A 19673-nucleotide genomic window follows, 5' to 3' on the forward strand; every position below is an offset into this window, starting at 1 on the left:
GGGGCTGGTGCGGGATCGGGCAGTGTTTCGTTCTGCTGTGCATGGGGTCGCTATGAGTCGGAAACGACTCGACGGCACTTAACAACAACAACAACAACATGGCTATGAAGGATACACCTAGGGAAGGATAGTTTTCCTTCAGAAAGAATACTGGCTATATTATCCTCATGCTATTCCTATTAGAACCAAGCATTTTAACTTGCTCCTCAGATTCACTTCACAGAGACTGCAGATAGTCAATTTCAAGTTAAGCAAATGATGATTCAGGGGTGGCAGCCCATTCCAGAGAGTTATTTAGATATAATGGCAGCTGAGAGACTTCTGCTCTGCTACGCAGCCCAATGCCCCTTTTCAGCAGGAAGCAGCTACATAAGAAAAAATCTTCATCCCAAACCCATAAAGCTTTATGAGTGCAGTCTCTCTCAAAAGGGAAAGAGGTAGGGAGAGCTCATGGATTAGAAATTGCCAGGCCACATTCCCTTGTGAATTACCTCAGTCCTACTGATAGTGAAGGAGCTCTGGTAGCATAGTGCCTAAGGCACTTGACTGCTAACCAGAAGGCTGGCGGGCCACTCCTCTGAAGGAGGAAGGAAGATGGGGCAATCTATGAAGATGGGGCAATCTACTTCAGTAGTGATACTGCCTCGGAAACCCAAGGAGGGGTTGCTATGAGTCAGGTCGACTTGATGGCCTGGCATGTAACAACAACTGATAGTGACATAGGGACAAATGTAAGGAATGGAAGTTGTTGGTCATATTCTTTTGTAAATCACTTAAATTACCCCTACTGAGAGGAACCAGAAAACTGGAAAAATTGCAATTAGAAAAATATGTAATTCCCAGACCATTTGTTGCAGGTCCTAAAGTGTCAACCCAGGAGACTCTGTGAGAAGCCCCTTTTGATCTATAGTTAAGCAGACGCCTGGATCAATCCGGAAGGCCAGAACATCAAAAGCTCAGAATCCCAGCCATGTGACTTGCCAATTGTATAGCTACCTCATTCTGTAAGGCACTTGACTGCTAACCAAAAGGTTGGCAGTTCAAACCCACCAGCCATTCCGTGGAAGAAAGAGAGTGCAATCTACTTGCATAAAGATTTACCGCCTCGGAAAACCAATGGGGCTCGCTATGAGTCAGCACTGACTCGATGGCAGTGGGTTTGGTTTTCGTTTTTTAGATAATTGCTGGGAGCTCTGGTGGTGTAGCGCCTAAGGCATATGACTGCTTACCATAAAGCTGATGGTTCAAACCCACCAGCCACTCCTCGGAAGGAAGATTGGGCAATCTACTTCCGTAGTGACACCTCCTCGGAAACCCAAGGAGGGGTTGCTATGAGTTGGATCTGACTCGACGGCAGTGAGTTTGGTTTGGTTTGGTGAGCCAACTGGGAAACATTGGCAGTCCAGCTAGTGTACTATACAGCTAGTTTGGTGTCCCACTGTATAGTCTCGTGCAGTGTTTCATTAAGGCTTGCTCTCTATAACCACCTCTGTCTCTGCAAGCAGTTCTTTCTCACCAGAAGACAAAAACCCATTTGGATTTTGCAGGGTTCCCCTCCTTTATCACTTTGTCTTCCTCTGTCTTTTGTTCAGCCCAAACCAGAGGTCATAACCTGTTTCTGTCAAGTGATGAGTTGTGGAGGGTCTGAGAAGGGGGATGGTGAGCCTGCTTTTTGATGATAGTATTCGGCTACCAAGGCTCTGTCTCCTGGAGCAGCAGACAATTTAGTTTAATGAATTTAGATAGTTCACTGGATCTGCCCACACAGTTCCACTCACCTTCCAAAATGCTTCCAAAATAGCACTAGCTATTGTACAGGAGCCAAAAAGAAATAAACTAAAAGTAATAAATGACAAGGCCCCAGAGATTTCTGCCCTTTCAGAAAAGTCTGGGTGAACTTTTCCAGAAAAATTTTTAAGTCTACAAGAAAGACTGCTTCTTCCTTTCTCATTGAAGAATCAGACAAAGAAAGATGCCACAAAGATAAGTACACATATGCATGAGATGAAAGGACCCAGGTTTCATGAAATTGACAAGACTTTAAAGATGTGCGTAGACTCACTGTTCACAATGATGTCATTTCCACACAGAGTCTCCGAGCTTTTCTCTCCTCAGTCATCAAAAAGACATTCCCAATGTTTGGTGGTATAGCAGGACAATTCCACAGACACAGCTCCACCTCCACTAACTTACAATCAGACACAGACACAGTTACACTAGGAAGGAGACAAGCACCACTTACCCACGTGTGCACGCATGCTCACACACACACACACACACACACACACAAGCACTCACACACATAGTCACAGGGCCATGTTGCCACACCTCCTCACTGCCTGGACCCCTTTCTCCAGGCCTCCACTGAGAACACTCCTCCTCCTCCATCCTCCTCCTTGTGAGCCCTGAGCTGGAGCCAGGTGTTCCGTGGGCAGACCCCTCTGTGGGCTGACAGGCAGTGATTACCGTTGCCAGCCCCACATTAGGAGAGAATTGAATGGGAGAGCACCCCCACCCTCCTCGGGCTCCCCACAATAGCGCCTTTGTGAGGTGCCTCGCTGCTTTCTTTCCCCCTTCCTCACCAGCCTACGTCAGGAGCAGCTCTGCCTGAGGGTAGAAGAAAAGACAAAAGGAGGATCACAGGGCCTTGACTGATCTACCCGACCCTGGGCGGGGAGGAGGGCCTCATTCGGGGAGAAGATTATTCCTATTTCCCTCCTCCCCCAATTAGGATAACTAACTAACTAAATAACTAGGACTCCCAGGGCTGCCTGAGGTAAACGTCCCATAAAAACAGAGTCTTGTCCCTCAGCAGCCTTGCTCCTATGAATATAGAACGTGCGAGGATGAGGCTGGGGTGTGGTGGGGGGCCAGGTGCAGAGATCAGCAGATTCCTAGAGACTGAAGTTCAAGACCCTTCCCCAGTCTGCCTTCTGCAATGCAAAGCCAGAGGCCAGGGTTGTAGGCCAGAAAGGGTTAAGTTTCTGGAACTCCTGGACAGACTTCGGCCAGGTTCTGGGACTAGAGTGGGTGGGGGGAGGGGGTGGTGAAAAGGGTGGAGAAAGGGAAATCTGGGAATCTGGGGAACTGGTAAAACCAAAATCTGCGACAGGGGCACTACCCCTCCTCCCCACCCAAACCGCAGACGCTGTGGCAGCAGGAAAATCAGAGAGGCTCAGACCAAGAAGAATTGTGCAACCCGGCCTGGGGGAGAGCCCAGTGCTGGAGATGGGAGCAGGAGTTTGGCGTGAAGAACAGTCCACTTCAGAGGTGAGACTTAAAGTTCTCACTAAAAACACAGGCACTCAGGCCTCTGGTTTCCACACTAGACTATAATGCAATTAAAATTCATTTCTGGTTCAAAAACCTCAGAATTGAAATTGGAAGCTCTACCCCTGGGCCCCAGTCTCCCATGGTCAGAGGCACATTGCCACTGGTGGTTCTGGGAAGGTTTCTGTGGATGGCGGTGGGTGTGGAGGGAGGCCTCTGCCCAGCCTCCTCATGTGGCGGGTAACCTCCAAGTGGAGGGATTCTACCGCTTCCCCTGGCGCCTCAGTACAATCTGTAACTAGAGAAGTCCCTCCTCCCTCAGCAAAGGGAGCCCAGCCAAGTGTTCAATGTGGCTGAAGGAGTGGGAATTGGGTGGGAGAGGGAAAACGGAGGGTCATGGGGAGAAATTTGATCTGAGGGCTACCCCAAACACACACAGTAGAGGAGCAGTGGATTTTCTTTTTAATACAAAATGTTGCAATACAAAATGATGCCAAGAAGTCTCATTCTTCAGGGCACTGAAGAGATAAGGGAGAGAGGGCAGAGTTGAAAGTCTCCTATTCCCCTCTTCCGCTATTCACACTGATGTCAAAATACATTCTGTTCTCAGCTCCCTGGGGGTTGCTCCCACAGAAGGGTCAGTGCTCTCTAGCTCTGAGCTGTCTTTGACTCGCCTATAACTTTTTGATATGGGGCAGGAGAGGGGGAGTGAACACATAGCATTTTCACTCTTAGCTCTAAGATTTGGAGTTCCATATGGAACCAAAGGGCTATAAGAATTTGGCTTCTATTGGCCAAAAATATGGGATTTGAACCATAACTTGTCCACATTTGGAGAATGAGGAGCAGGAAATTTAGTGGGGCTCGACGGCACTCAATAACAACAACAATAAATGTACAAGGTTGATCGTGATTGAAAAATAAAGCTAGCTCCTCAAACTTCCTCCTCTTTCTTCCTCATCTCCAGCTTGTAGACAATCTGGTAACCATCATCCCAGGCATACAGCTGGCGCTCTCGGGGGTTATAGCGGAGACTGGCGTGGGCACCATATCGGCGGGGGAAATAAGGGAGTGCTGCCCGATCAGGGGTCAGGGTGCCACTGGCATCAAAGGAGCATTGGACGCGGGCCCGACTGGCAGGGCGGGTGTTATAGACGACGTACAGGGTTCCACAGATGACAAAGGCAGCCTCAGCATTCTCTCTGGGACATGGTGTGTCCCATTGCTGCTCTGTGTCCAGTGTCTGTGGGTCTAACTTGGCCAGACACAAGTGCCTGTCATCCTCCTGGGTGGCATAGATAGCCCAAAGGCCCTCCTCATCAGCTGCCAAGTCAATGTATGTGTCTGCTGTCAGCCCGTAAGGCGGGATCAACCCCTCTGCTGGGAAGACTGAACTGTCCACTACTGTTCGGTTTGCCAGGTGGAATTTGATGAGCTGCAAAGTGCTCTCCAATTCTTTACCCCCTCCAGGTCTTCCAGGAGGCCTCCGTGCATAATAGAGAAAGCCACCATATACAAGCTGCCCTGTGCCTACCCAGGGAAAGGGCACCCTGATTCGGGAAGCTTTCCGGGCAGCCATAGAAAGGGAGAAGTCACGCAGCCTTGGGAAGACAAAGGCTGTATCGTTCTGTGTTCCATCTAACACGTAGATCTTGTCTGCTGGCCCCAGTGGATCCTTGGTCCATAGACCAGCTGAGCCACCGAAACGCTTCAGGATCTTCATTGATCTCACCTGAGAGATTGTGTAGCTACAGTCTGGTGGGCAAGGAGAAAAGCACAGGAAAAGAAAAGACAGGCGAGAATTAGATGTCTACAACAAGAACTCCCCCAGGGTGGGCTATGTGATGAAAGATACTCATTTGCCCAGTGGCAATCTTCAGGCAGGTTGGGAAAGACAGGGCACCACAGAAACCTGAGTCCTCAGAAACTCTCCTTTAATGGACCTGCCATTACAGAGATCTCCCCAAAACAGATTCCAGACGCTAGAATCACAGTGGACTGGGACAAGGAACGAAAAGGGAAAGAACCAAGGAAGAAAGCAGGTTCTGGAAAAGGTTAGGGGCCTGCCTTCAGATGACCTACCTGTCAGCATGTCATACTTCTCATTTCTTTTGCCCTTGCCCTTGGTCCCAGGGCCTCCGGGCACCTTCTCATCAATCTCTACACAGGGTAGAGCTGGGTTCTGGGTCTCCAGATAATCAACCTCCCGCTCCAGACGGTCCACTCTCCCTGAGATGGAGTCAGCCTCAGTTCTGAGTGCCTCTCGCTCCTTCTCCGCTACCTCCAGCAGAGGCAGCATCTTGTTCTTGAAGTCCCGCAGCTCAGCTGCATGGCGACTACTCTGGTCTTGGCACTGGGCCAGCCGTTCCTAAAGGGATGGGGGAGTGGGAGGGAAGGCTGAAGGGTTACACTAACTCCCCTGTTACACTAACTCCCCGACAGAGAGGCCCAATCAGGGAGTCAGGAATGGGAAAAGGAGCACAAACTCTGCCAGGTTTCAACATCCCCTTCAGTCCCCACAAAAAGGGAAACCAGATGTTCAGCGATGCAAAAAGCCCAACTCAGACTCACCTAGGCCCCTACCCCATGTCCTGCAGCCCAGAGTCTCTGTAAGCATTGCCTTCCAATCATCTGCACCTCGAGGGCATTCTAAGTGCGCAGAGATGGGAAAGGGTCTCTACATCATACAATTCTCCTCTTAGGAATTAAAATGCTACAAACCTCAAACTTAAAAAGGCAGTAAGCTGCAAATTCTCTGAGAGCCTCCAATTTCAACAGAATCATCAGCTCTATTGAAGTGCTTCCCCACAATCCTAACTCTCACGTCCACTGTTCTTCTTCCCATCTACTCCTAGTTATGAAATATAAAGGTATATTAGCTTTGGAATTGCTCTATGTGGGGAAAGAGGAGGGCTTGCACTTTTGAGGATCTTCTTATTATAAGACAAAAATCTCTGTAGGTTCTTCGAGAACTCTATCTTGCCATCCCCAGACCTCTGACAAACTGGATAAACCAACGAGAGATGTAAAATCCTTCCAGGCTGGGCTAGAAAAGAGTCCCTCACCTCTAAGGCAGCTAGTCGGCGTTCCATGTACTCCACAAGGTGGTGCTGCTGTCCTCGAAGGGGTCCCGACCACGACAAAAGGAGCAAGATGAGAAAAGGAGTGCTGGGCCCCATGGCAGCCTGGAGAGCAGGGCCAGAGTAGTGTGCAGCAAGTCTCTTCCGCTAAAGCCCGCGGGTTAGCTTTGGAGGCGGGATGGGGGCGGTGCCTTCTCTCTTTCTGGATCTTTGGCTCTCTCTCACTACTCCGGAATGCTTTCAGTCTCTTTACAGCCCCTAGCCCCTCCTTTCCGCCTGGATTGATCAAATACAGATGGCCCCTTGCAGAGGAGCCAGAAGCCTTAACCATCTCCCGCCTTGGCTGCAGGCTCCCCCTAAGACAGGAGATGGGAAAAGGAGGTAGCTGTAGGAGACAGAGGCAAATAGGCCCCAGGGAAAATTCAGCAAACTCGATTCCGGTTTTAAGCGTGCTTCTAGTACTGACTTCTTAAGAAACTTGCATCTGTCATTAATCCTTTGTTTTCCAGTAATAGTACAATAGATTGTTTTCTGCCTAGTTCAGTGGAAGCTGGAGGGGAAGACGAGGTTTAAGAGGAGGAAGGGAAAAAAGGCCCTAGTGCTCGTTTGTTCTAACTTACAACTCATTGGCGCCATCTTGTGCTAAGCACCTGGTGTCACTGCTTAATAGGGAAACCAAGGCTTAGATTTCACCCCTTGTAGAAAATGTTACACCAAGCTGGTCAAGTAAGTTCTCAATATGCCAGCTGATTAAAACACAGATCTTCCCCACAAACTATCCAGTTCCTTTAGGGGGCTATCCCAATCTCTTAAGAGAATGTAACTGACAAAACACCATCACCAAACAACAAGTTACTAAGACGTTATAAAATTAATTCTCTGTTGTTTGGAAGTGGGACTGACAGCAGTGCCAATCTACATTAACTTTCCTTTGCCTGAAAGCTTCCAGGTATATCACTTACCAAAACTGGTATGTTTAGCAAGTTCACACTAATTTTACATTCATTTATTCGGGGAGAAAAAGCTAGAAAATATATATGTTGCAGTCTAAATTAAAATAAATATACTCTGACCTTTACATTACAGACAATTGACACTTTCTGTTGGTTATGGTCCAAAAGGATGCTTCTTGTCTGTACATCCCAATTAAGATTCAGGAGCCCAAAATGAATTAATGGCCACTGTAATACACACTCAGCCTGAAACATACATGTCAAAAGAAATCAAACAAATATCACATTCTTGAGAGACAAATTTCTTAGAAGAAATGTTACCCACTTTAGAGTCAAAAGAAATCTGGTCAGAGCTGCTCCTTCTCTAAAAAGAACCATACCTTGCACAACACAGCTTTGAAAGGAGGGAAAAATAACATCTTCTGGTGATGTTTGGTGAAAATATTAGGAAATGAAGTCTAATTACCCTCTGTCAGAATCTTCTGCCTCTTTCAAAGGCCACATCTAAAACCCTGGAAATTCCATTTTGGGGAAGTGTCCCTACCAAGCCCTATTCATTTCTGTTGTGGAAATTTGTATGAAGAATGAATCTGTCTCTGGTATCTACGGATGTTCAGATGCAATGTATTTAGCCACCTTCAAAAATGCCATTTGTCAATTCCCTTAGTTCCCCTATAACAAAAGCCAAAAACAGCCATGTGAATCAGAAAATTTACCCATTTTATTGATGCATTGCAATTGCTCTACATTTTACCATATTATGTAGAAAATACTGAAAATACAAGCTACTTTGTAAAACCAAAGACAAACATTGAATCCAAAGATAAACTATGTTTTACACAATGGACCCTTTTCCCATAGAGTTAGTATTAAATTTTAAATATCTATTTCTTTTGTTAAAATGATTATTTTACATACTCCCTAAGTACATCTGCATTACAAACATAGCTCAGTAATTCTCAGAAACTATCAGTTTCTAGAGGCTTGTTGTAAAAGCATACAACCAGAAAAGGGAGAAAGCAAAAAACGTTTAAATCGCACACAGTAACTAGCATATCAAATACATTTAATAAAGTAGGAATTCCATTGCAATATCAAGGATTCAAAGCAGAAATACTAACATTACATATAATGTACATATAATGTACTGCTACATGTAGTGAGATTATTTTTCAAGCTGAATTGAAACCACACATTATATAAAGTTTAGCAACAAACAACCATGTAGACATGCTGCACCATCCATCAGTTAAAAAGAAAAAATCAAAATAGGAAGCAGGCTCGGGCCATTCCTGTCACTGAGAGGCAATTTCATTTCCTATCCTAAAAACGAACCATCCCAACCAGTGGGTTTTTGCATAATAATGCTGAATTAAACACACATTGCTGTGGTTACTTGGCTAAGGGCAGCCAAACTTAGCCCCTCTAGTGGAGGATGATGGATGAGCAGGCTCAGATTGGCCAGAATAGTTTGAAATGGAGTTCTTGTTCCTGGGGTTGGTATTTCAGCCGAGCACTGACAGTGGTCCTGGGAGCTACACTGAAAACTCTGGAGTGATTATGTGTCCCGATGAGCCTATATTTAACCCTTCCCTATTTCCTCTCTTCTGCTGTACGGGAGAACCTGGGAATGCAAGTTCTCAGAGAGGACTTAAAACCTAAAACCTCCTTAAGCTGGTCTGAGGTCAGGTCACTGTGACCGGGCCAACTGCTCACTACATTCATGGCCTTCCCTCATCCGGACAGGCTGGCACTGTTAAGCCCCAGGATCAGAGTCTAAAGTCACATCAAACACATACACACATTCAGCAGACACAGGTGAGTTTTGAATCTTGGTAAATCTAAAATGCCAATTTGCAGACTGAGACCAAAAATCTCTAAAATTCTTTAAATCTTTTAAATTACTGCTAGTAATGTAATTAAGGTAACAACACAGGCTCTTGGTATTGTCTTTCCTGTAGAGTTAAGACTCCTATCTTAAAAATGGTTATCTACTTACTGGACTGGAGTGCAGGGGTGGGGTGTTTTTGTTTTGTTTTGTTTCTCCCTGCATCTAATTTCTTACAAAAACAACAAATCTTGTCCCTTACAGAGGAAAGATAAGGAACAGAAATGTTTCCATTAGAAACTAAACCTGCGTTTGAGCAAGAACATTAGAATGTGCTTTGCAAAAGGAGACAAAGACCACACACTGTCCAGAAAACTGTAGAAGACTAAAGACAGAAACTATACAAACTGCTTGGTTATCTTGACCAAAATAGTGCTAAAAACGCAACTAAATATAATGACTAAAATATACAAAAAACAATGACATGTTCCTGGTAGGCTGTACTGATTACGTGCCCCATCTTGGAAGCCCTTACTCCTTACAATGAAGAAACTCCAAAAACCTTGACAGCTCCTCGGTGTTTGGCCCGGTACAGAGCTTGCTGACCGGGCTCCATGAAATCTCCCATCTCCATCCTGCACCTCCTTGACACCATCTCTACACAGAACCAGTCCTTGGAATAATCCCCCAAATACATCATCTTCAATTCAGATGGAACACATCTGTATCTCAGGGTTAACCTTCTTCTCCAAAATCCTTTATAGGCAGGAATGTTTCCACCCCCAGTACCCTCTACTTGACCCAGATCCGTGCAGGAGCTGAGAGTACAAGGACAATTTCACAGCTTGAAGGGCCCCAAGAATATACAAGTTGTTAAAAAGAAACCTCAAAAGCCCCAATGACTCAACAGCCTTTGGTTTCTTCTTAATATTCTTCACCCACTAAGAAACCTTTCTGTGAGTTCCCTGTTACCGGCGGCATCACAAAACTCCTCCTCATAGCATGGGGACATAGTAAGCAATACAACAGGCTCTTTGGTATAAACACATCTGTTACATGTTTCTCAACAATAATATTTTACTAGGAATGTCAACTATTTGAGGGAAGGTCTGCCACATGGGAAAAGGGAAAAAAGAAATGTCATTCTAAAAGTGATTGCACATACTTAGAAAAAAAATGCATATTTGATATTGGCTTGACTCCTCTCACCTGCTTCCTGAATTCTCATAGAAGCAAGGTAGCAATACAGAGTGAGAGAGCCATATGGGGAAAACGCTTCTGTGAGAACTCAGCTGAAATTCTAAAATGGAAAGGGTGGCAGTAAGGGAGAAAAGCTGCTGTTTTAATTTTCAATGTCGGCAGGGAAACTGAGAACAATGCATTTACACAACACAGATACTAATCCTGTTCTGATATAAATCCCAGTGAACAGCTTAGGGTCCACGGGGGCTTGCTGGTCCATCCTAAGGCAAGCTCACTGTAAACTCTATTAACCACTACATTATCATATAAGGCACTACAATAAGGGAAGGAGGGAGAAAGGGAAGAGAGACACACACTGAACAACTCCTCACCAGACACACCTGTGCAAAACAATTCCAAGGGTCTCCTCTCCTTGCAGGCAATGCCCCTGCTCATTCAGCACTACAGTAATATGCTCTAATATAATTGCAGTTAGTTCACATACATTCCAACAAGTATCAGTTCATTTTGGTTTAAATACAATGGAGACATCAATCTCATCTCCGGGGTAACACTGGAGGATCAGATACACACTAAATACACAATTCAAGTGTAATCACTACACATTTTGATTACAAATAACATTTTGGGTTAGCAGGAAAAATTGCTTATTATATTTTTCTAATCAATATGTACATATTTAATTATGCAAAATATTAAAACACCACCATTACAAAACTTCTAAAATATTTTTAAATTCAGTAATAAATTTTTAAAATATTTTTTGCAATTCCTACATGCACTTATTGTATAAGTCATAATAAGAGAGCATTCAGTTTGCTGCTGGCATACAAAGAAAGCTACTTTAAAGTATAAAAGCTATACACAACATGTTCTTATCTGGTTTCAGATTCTTCAGCTTTCTCCCCCAAAATATCACATAAAACAGAATGGAGAGATGAGGCAAAGAGAGAGAGGTGTATTATTGAAAATTCATACTAATCTTTAGGCAAAGCTCATCAATGCCAGTATTTCGTAATACAAAGAGACTTAGCGTATAATAAAACCACCACCACCATATAATATAACCACCTTAATTTAATGGCTTTTCTAATAACAAAATTTAGGCTGAATCAGGGAGAGAAAGACTTTTAAAAACGATTTAAAAAGAACATATGGTGCTTTCACCATATAGACTCTCTCACACTAAGTTGCCAGCAAATGGTGAGCGGCCTTCACACAACTTTGTAACACAGGAGCAACTAAGAGAATCCCAATAGTGACCCAGAGTAATAGGTAACCAGTTTTGCAAAAATAACAATTTCCCATTAAATATAATGAGACATGAAAACAAAACTAAAACACTCTAAGTTTAAATGTCCCATAAACAATGATGCCCCATAAACTTCCAAGGAGAAATGCCTGATGGTAAAATAAAGTTGCTTTGGAAACAAAATAGGCAAATAAGTCTGTTTTTAAAAAAACAAAAAAAAAAAAACAATGAGTTTTCTCATTTTGTACCATATTCCAAGTCCTTCTATCAGGATCTTTCTTCTGCCCGGAAATTACAACAATGAAACAAAGTTAAATAAAGAGGGCCTTCACTTGTTTTTAAAAGCATTTATAGAAATCAAGTCAGAGAGACAAAATATTTTTCAAAGGGTAACTTCAAAATGATCTCTCTTTCTTGGTATCTATGCAGAAGATGGGCATCTGAACTCTTCCAAATAGCAAAAATGCTGTCACAAAAATAAAGAATAAAAATAGGGCAGACTTGGGAGACTACAACAATGCAGTCAACACTGAGACAGGTTTCCCAGAGAAAAACCTTCTGCTTCAGTGGGCCCCTGCAGGACAAGTTGCTGGCTAAGGAGTTTGAAGAGACGGGTAAGAGAGGAGCTCACCATAGCCCATTATTAAGAACACCAAAGGGCCAGGAATGGGCAGTCATGACTTCTCCTCCCTCACACTCACCAACTACAAGTAAGAATACTGGCTGATCTTGGTAGGACTCAGCGGGTATCCAGTGTAAATTGTTGAGCCTCGGGAAGACCCAATGTAGGACTGGGTGGCAAACTGGTGTTGGTACTGAGCAGGGGCCACGCTAGCAGAAGTAAGGAGGCTAGGCCCAACACTGACAGGGACTTGGTGTACCAGAGTGCTAGGGTGGGTGGTATAGGCTGCAGCATGCCTTGAGGAGCCTTGCGGGGAGAAGAGATGAGCAATGGAGCTGGTGGAGCCCAATGCAGCTGCAGAGGTGGGAGCAGCATACGTATACAGGTGAGGCTGGCTTGGCAGGTGAGCAGGGGCCGGGGCCAGGTGTGGGTGCCCCGTCGAGTGTAGTGGGCTGCCATGCTGGAAGGCGTAGGGGGCTTGGGAGAGTGGGGCCACAAATGCCTGCTGCCTGCGAGGGGCAGGGTTGCTGCTTCTCTCTTGCGAGGTTGGAGCTGACGAAGACTGCTGATTCTGGAAGGAGGAAGAAGGAAATGAGGAATCCTGAGGTCACTCTGGTTCAGGACATCAAAGAGTTGAGATCCTGACTTGTACCATTTCTGGGCTGCCATAGCACAGAAGCTACCAGACTGGCAATGTTGTCAGTAGTCAGCTATCTATGCCTCTGCCTCTTGGCAGAATAGATCTTAATCCAGATAATAGCTATTTGCTCTTAAATATGACAGGGAAAGGGTGAATCAAGAGTTCACTTGGTTATCCAGTTCTGTAAGTTAATAACTGTTGACTCAACTCACCCTATTCTAGCATCAATGAATTTGAATTTTTCCTAACTTTTCTTTCTTGTCATTGTTTTCTTTTGGTCTCCTCTAAGTTCTTCATATTTATTTCTCTTGAAATGAGGAGCCTAAAACACACGTGCTAACTCAAGCTTACGTTTGCATTTGTGTGTTCATGCCCTCACTCAGATTCTCTCTCTCTCACGCGTGTGCACACACACACACAGAGTTACACCCTGATATTTACACTTTCACACTGCTGGTAGATATTACATGATCATCAGAATTTTGGTTGAGAAACAAATGAGCACAAATAGAAAGAAATGACTCTCACTATACCATCAGAGGATAAGATAAGGAATAAAGTCACAAATCCTAGCCTCCAGCAACAGGTAAATAATACTAGACCCAGTTGATTAAGTGGCCAGAAAGTTTTTTGAGTATCTTGACTCAAGTAAACAGTGGGAGGCGAGCTATTTATGGCCTGGGAGATAAAGAGAATCTGTTCTCAAATGTGGCAAAGCCTGTGGTGCTGCAGAACCAAGCACTGACTAAAGCATCCTAAGCTCTTCCTAAATTCCAGACATTTCTCTCATCTTCCAAGATAGACTAGGGAGGTCTAACAGAAAGCCTGGAGTGCACATCTCAAACACACTTACAGAGGGGATAAAGAGACAGCACATATGATGCAGACCACAGAACACCAAATTGTCTGACACAAAAGGGGCTTCATTGGGCTTTATTTAGCAGTCCAGCCAGAAGAGATGTTCTCCAGAGAGTAACAACAGGGGGGACCCCAAACAGAAGGCAGCAGCCCCTAGCGCTTACCTGGCTAAGGTTGAGTGGCTGTGCTGCGCTGGTCCCCCCACGTTGAGCTCGATACCCTGTGGGGGTGATACAGCATCCAGATGACTGCCCACTCACTGAGGCCACTGGCTTGGTCTTACTGCTCAGGAGACCTGAAAAAGGATTAGGGCTTCTTTAATCCCAAGTCGATATCTGCAAATGAGCCACACCTCAGACAGTATTATTAATCAGTCCACATTTACATATGGTTTGCCAAGAGTTAAGGTTCCACGTGTATCTTATTTCCTCAATGACATTTACACAGAAGAATACAAGAAAAATTAAAACAAACTCATTGCCATCAAGTCGACTCTAACTCATAGAAACTCCCCTTTGAGTTTTCGAGGCAGTAAATCTTCACAGAACGAGACTGCCCAGGCTTTCTTTTGCGGAGCAGCTACTGGGTTTGAACCACCAACTTTCTGGTTAGCAGTGAAATGCCTTAAATGCTATGCCACCAGAGTTCCTTACCAGAAGAATAGAGAATGTATTATTCCTTTCTTTCCCATCTCACTACAAAGCTCCATAAATGATCCACAAAAGGTTCACTTCAGTAAATATTATTTAATCTACTATTAAATGTAAGGTAATACTGGAAATACAAACACAAATGAGACTCAGTCCTTACCCTCAAGGAGCCTATGGTGGTATAGAAAAGTCAACATAGTGAGATATTCATAATTCTTAAGACCCTGAAGTGTCAAAACGGTTCAAAGAAAGGCAAGGTTTTATCTTGTTGGGCATTTACTGCCTTTAAATTCTAAGAAATTGCAGAACAGTTGAATGCAAGGTAAGAGTAACTTTTAAAATTCTGTGTCCTTCTATCTGTGTTCCCACAAGGAAAACTAAAGCATTTATTAAGTGACCTGTGAGATAGTCCATATTCGTTGGACCCAATCACAGAGCTCCCAATAATGCCGTTAAATAATCTGGCATCAGGAAATTTTGCCTTGTCTGCAATGGGGCCACTCTCTACTTCTGGGAAGAACCACACTGAGCCTTAACATAAAACCAGGTACCCCTAAGTCCACTCTCATTCATGGCAACCCCCTGTGTGCTCCATGAGGTTTTTAACAGCTGATTTTTCAGAAGTAGATCATCAGGTCTTTCTTTCAAGATGCCTCTGGGGAGACTTGAACCTCCAACCTTTCAGTTAGCAGCCAAGTGCATCATAACACGCCCCCAAATAAGAACCTTTTAGTGTCTATAGCACTGACATAATCCATAGGAAAAGATTATGCTAGTATGGCAGAGATGGTGAACTCTGACACTAAAATTTATGCTCCCTTTCCTTGATGTGGAGTGTCACTAGGAAATAGCAAACAAGGACTCCATTTTCTGGGCCCCTTTGTATCTAGGTAGGGCCATGTGAGTAGTATTAACTATTTCTAGGCTAAAGAGGTTAAAAACTCCTTCTGACTAGATGCAGAGGATCCCGAGGCTTTAGGTGATGACTACTGTATTTTTATACAAATAACACTTGCATTCTATGGTTGTTTGCCAACCACTCTCAACCACCAATATTTCTGTAAATGCACTATGCTAATGCTTTTTTAAAAAAATAGCAAAATATTTAAAAAAAAAAAAAATGGCATGGTGGTGCTTACAAAAATACCTGCTGGAGTAAGAAGCAGGTGGCAAACAAACATAGAAAGCACATGCTATTTGTGTAAAAATACAGTAAGCCACAAGACGGTCCTCAACTCACTGCAGGCCTACAAAAACATTTCCATTGGGAAGCTGTATCAGTGAAAGTAAACTTCTATAATCACAGCTGGCATTAGCCAGTGATATAATAACTGAACTAGGGAACACAGCCCAACAACTAACAGAGTGAAAAAGAAGAACATAATCAGGTTGATAATAAACTCAACAAAAACATCACGGCTAAGACATTTCAGTGAGCAACAACCTAAAGGACATGTTATCTACCAGAAAACTTTTGTAATTATTTTAATATTATCAATTTCTGCCCAACTTCTGAATTGCACAATCATTTGTGGCAAATCTAACTGCATGCTAATCCTCCCTGCCATATAGCATATGTCTTGTCTACCTTCATGTATCAATAGTAAACTACAAACTCATTTTTTCATTAATCCAAGGAAAATAAAAGTAGAAAGATAAACTGATGGCCAAAAATAATTTCATACCACACAGAACTGATTTCTGAATTACATATTCTTTAACAATATCTATGCCACTAGTCTCTATACCACTTCTCTATACCACTGGCATAAGTCATCTAGAGTAGATGATAGCATATTAAGCATACATACTCAAAGGAGAATTCAACTCTAGCTGTGAAGATAAACTCACCAGAGGCCTGGGTTGCTACAGTGCAGTCACCAAGCTGGGTTTTCAGTGGAGGCACAATGATGGTGCGGGTGCCAGTGCCATCTGCCACGACTCTGCCAGGCCCCTCCAAAAGAGATCCACTATTGCCCCGGAGAGCACCCAGAGTATCAGTGGAATATGGGCTGCTCAAGGAAGAGTCAGAGTCTGGAGAATCATTGACAGTGACATAACTGATGACATTGGACCTTGGCTTCAGGCCAGAGCTGAGGAAAGGAAAACACATGAAAATTCAATTGTCCTTTTACCAATGTCTTAAATGGTCTCCAGTCTTCATATAATAATGATAAGGGTTACAATAACCATAATAATAGTGGCAGCATAATTCTGAGTACTTATTACAGATCAGCTACACTTCTTACATCTGCATGCCTCTCTGTGAATCCTCCTAACAATCCTATGAAGTGTGAAAGAATTTGCCCAAGGTCACACACTGATAATTGGTAAAGACAGGATTCAGACCCAAGATAGATGACTCCAGTGTCCACACCTCTTAACAACTACTCTGTGCTGGCTCTTAGCCATTCCTATGTAAAATTATTATCATGTTTTTATAAATTTGTTTTTGTTGTTAGTATGTACAGCAAAATATACACCAATTCAACAGTTTCTAAATGCACAATTCAGTGACACTGATTATATTCTGTGAGTTGCCCACGTATAATTATTTTAATGATGTTCTTCTAAGACCAATTTGCCCGCTAGAATATAAATAATTTTTTATTTTCTAACAGACTTACCTCCCGTCAAAGCAATCCTGCTGTGTATAGCTCAGACAAAATGTTCACCACAACTCAGTTCTTCTTTCTCATTGGAATGCCTACTCTTTTTCTCTTCCTCAGTCAGTCCAATGGCTACTTTTAAAACTTAGTTTAAAGTCTACCATTTTACAAATTTGAATCATTTTGTTCTAAATTTATTCCTTCAAGTTCACTTAGACTTTACTGATATAAATAAATAAATACATACATACATACATAAGTCAAGTCTAAATGTAAAGTCTCTTAAATTGCCTTCAGGTGTGAATCTTAACTCCTTAAGTAAAAAACAGGGTCATTCCTTCCTCTGTATGCCTAACACCAAAAGTGCAATGAAAGATGGAACACAAAGTGGGACTACACTTTCACACTTTGAGAGGTGTGTGTCACAGTCCTTAAGCCTACCCCTTCCCTCTTTGTTAACTGCCCATTAAAGACATTGATGGACTAAGGGGCTGGGGTAAGAGGATATAATCTATTTTATTTCTGATCATATAGCAAAGAGGGGAAAGAAGGTAGCCCTACTTAAGTTCTACCTCTTCCAAAGAAGCCTTTTCAGATTAAGCAATTGCAATCTGGAACTCATAAATTTCAAATAATCTCTTCTCCACCCACTCATTCCAATTAACTGTTGTTTATATGTTTCTATTGTGGTATCTGTTTGCAGATTATAACATTCCTTGAAGGCAGGGATTATGTCTGTAGTATAATGTGCATTCCAAGCCAGAGTAGCCAAGCCTGTCAACTTAATATAAACCTGCTATCTAATGAATTTGCAAGACTGATTTAATTGATAAACACATATATTATTATAAATCTTTTTTTATAATATTATATAATTATTATAAATCCTTCCTCTCATAGCCAAAACTGGGCCACTTGCCTGAAAACAACAGTCTAAGACCAAGAGTACAAGATGCAGACCTAAGAAACTGTATCACCTGTCTTACCTATTGGGCTTGTACTTGTTGTCCTCTTCCTCATCAGTGTCACTGCGGATAGTGATGACACTCACAGGAGGGCTGGGAGTGTCTGGAATGATGATCGGCTGATGCTGATCTTGAACAGGGACTAGGGAATTATAAGAAGACGTGGTGCGAAGGGGACTGCTTCCAACCAGAGAATAGACTTGGGCAGGCAGAACATCCAGAGAGGACCTGTAGAAAAGGGTCACAAGGAAAGGCTGCTCAATCCTTAGCCCCCAAAACTATACACCCCTTCTCCAGAATTCTTTCCACTTGTGCTTGGATTCCTTTTTCACCTTATCTTTAAGTTAATGCACCTAACTATAAAAATCCCAGGCTCCAGGCACAAGAGCACCAAAATACAAAAGAAATCTTATTTTTGTATGCCCTTTAACTCAAGAACAAATTTCACTCTGTAAAGTGGGCACAAAAATAAAAACCTCATCATAAAGAAAGCCTAGATTCTAAGTGGTAGCAGAGAGAAAGGATGATCATAACCAGAACACACTTGTTGGAATGCCCAGATGAAAAAGCTAGCTCTTCATCTGTTTGGCAGGTACTTAACTGCTTTAGACCCAAAGTATCTGCACCACAACACTCTAAACACAGGCCAACAGATGTTTCAAGCTGGCATAGTTTTAACTATCCGCTCTGACAGAGACTTACTTAGAAGAAACTGGCGCAGACTGCTTGTTCTTCTTTGAAGGGAGGGAACTGGACTGCTGCTGTCTGACAACGTGGGCAACACCAACATTCAGGGGCTGAGCAGTGGCCAACGTCACATGGTTAGTCAGCAAGGATGGCTGCTGCATGATCGTGCTATACTGGCTGCTATGAGAGTGGGCATTCCTGTGGTCACAGAAAGAAACAGAAGTGAATCCAAAGACACCGGAGAATCAGGACCAAAATGGATATTAAAAGCAACTGAAACAGCCAAATGCAGCTGCATTTTATTTTTGAAGTTGGGGACCTAGATTACAAAGCTTTAGGTTCTTAATGTATGATTTCTAAGCACTTAAAGACTATCTTTAAATCTGGAGTAAATGATTACTGATCATAGAACCCACCATTATTTTCATTTATTCAAAGTTTTCTTATAACTCCATTTCCTGGCCTGCAATGGGTGATTTTCTTCATGGATTTCAAACTGAAAGAAATGTCCCGTTTCCTTTGTTCCCTCTCCACTGTCTGCAGCTCCTCACGGGCTCCTACTCTGAAGGATCTGCCCTTACAGATATCCTAGAGAAGAACAGAGGACACTTGCCTCCAGTCTGCTAACTGCTGGCCACTCCCCATTGCCTCTGGAATCACTGCTGGGGGCTGGACAGAGTTGTGGAGAGCCACCCCAGGCAACTGTTGCCAAGTTGAAGGCAGGAGAATTTGTTGGGTTCCTCCAGGCCAAGCTTGCTGTAAGGAAACACACACAAAGAGACCCAATACTTGACTCATTTTTGGCTTTTACTTTTGTTTTTTAGATGAAAGAAAAATTTGTTTCTTAAAAGAAGTTGCTTGTAGATTGTTAACTTGCAGAGATCAAAAAAGAAAGGTCAGAGGGGCTTAAGGCTACAAATCTTATCAATAAAGAAAGAAAGAGAACGCGCACTGCTTTCTCTTGGCCACCTCCCATAACCTGACCACCAGGGGATTAAAGAAAAGAAGACCCCTGTGGTAAGAGTTTCTATTGTACTGTAGAGAAAAGGAGTCTGA

At 43.3% G+C, this 19673-nt stretch overlaps 2 protein-coding genes across 2 annotated transcripts in view; both read right to left on the reverse strand.

Moving 5' to 3' along the window:
• Positions 1–4204: 4204 nt before the first annotated feature.
• On the reverse strand, positions 4205–6455 carry OLFML3 (olfactomedin like 3). Its single transcript, XM_007948955.1, has 3 exons — positions 6336–6455; positions 5353–5638; positions 4205–5025 (listed from the first exon to the last, which is right to left on the reverse strand). The coding sequence occupies exons 1-3, from the start codon at positions 6447–6449 to the stop codon at positions 4205–4207; spliced, it is 1221 nt and encodes a 406-aa protein (XP_007947146.1). The 5' UTR covers positions 6450–6455.
• Positions 6456–12290: 5835 nt separating this feature from the next.
• Positions 12291–19673, reverse strand: part of HIPK1 (homeodomain interacting protein kinase 1) — a 55624-nt gene continuing 48241 nt past the window's right edge. Inside the window, exons 11-16 of the mRNA XM_007948975.2 lie at positions 19231–19373; positions 18633–18815; positions 17952–18158; positions 16208–16449; positions 13871–14001; positions 12291–12779 (exon numbers count right to left, since the gene is read on the reverse strand). Coding sequence (XP_007947166.1) covers positions 12291–12779; positions 13871–14001; positions 16208–16449; positions 17952–18158; positions 18633–18815; positions 19231–19373 — 1395 coding nt within the window. The remainder of the gene's footprint in view (positions 12780–13870; positions 14002–16207; positions 16450–17951; positions 18159–18632; positions 18816–19230; positions 19374–19673) is intronic.

The sequence above is a fragment of the Orycteropus afer genome, unplaced genomic scaffold (genome assembly GCF_000298275.1).
Source record: "Orycteropus afer afer isolate SDZICR_OR568_19922 unplaced genomic scaffold, OryAfe1.0 scaffold00010, whole genome shotgun sequence".
Lineage (NCBI taxonomy): Eukaryota > Metazoa > Chordata > Mammalia > Tubulidentata > Orycteropodidae > Orycteropus > Orycteropus afer.

Excerpts from the sequence above, each read along its gene's own strand:
- OLFML3 (XM_007948955.1), bottom strand. The coding sequence starts at position 6,449 with ATGGGGCCCAGCACTCCTTTTCTCATCTTGCTCCTTTTGTCGTGGTCG. Across the intron at positions 5,639-6,335 it reads GCCGACTAGCTGCCTTAGAG|GAACGGCTGGCCCAGTGCCA; the intron begins GTGAGGGACTCT and ends CCATCCCTTTAG. Across the intron at positions 5,026-5,352 it reads GAAGTATGACATGCTGACAG|ACTGTAGCTACACAATCTCT; the intron begins GTAGGTCATCTG and ends CTTGCCCACCAG.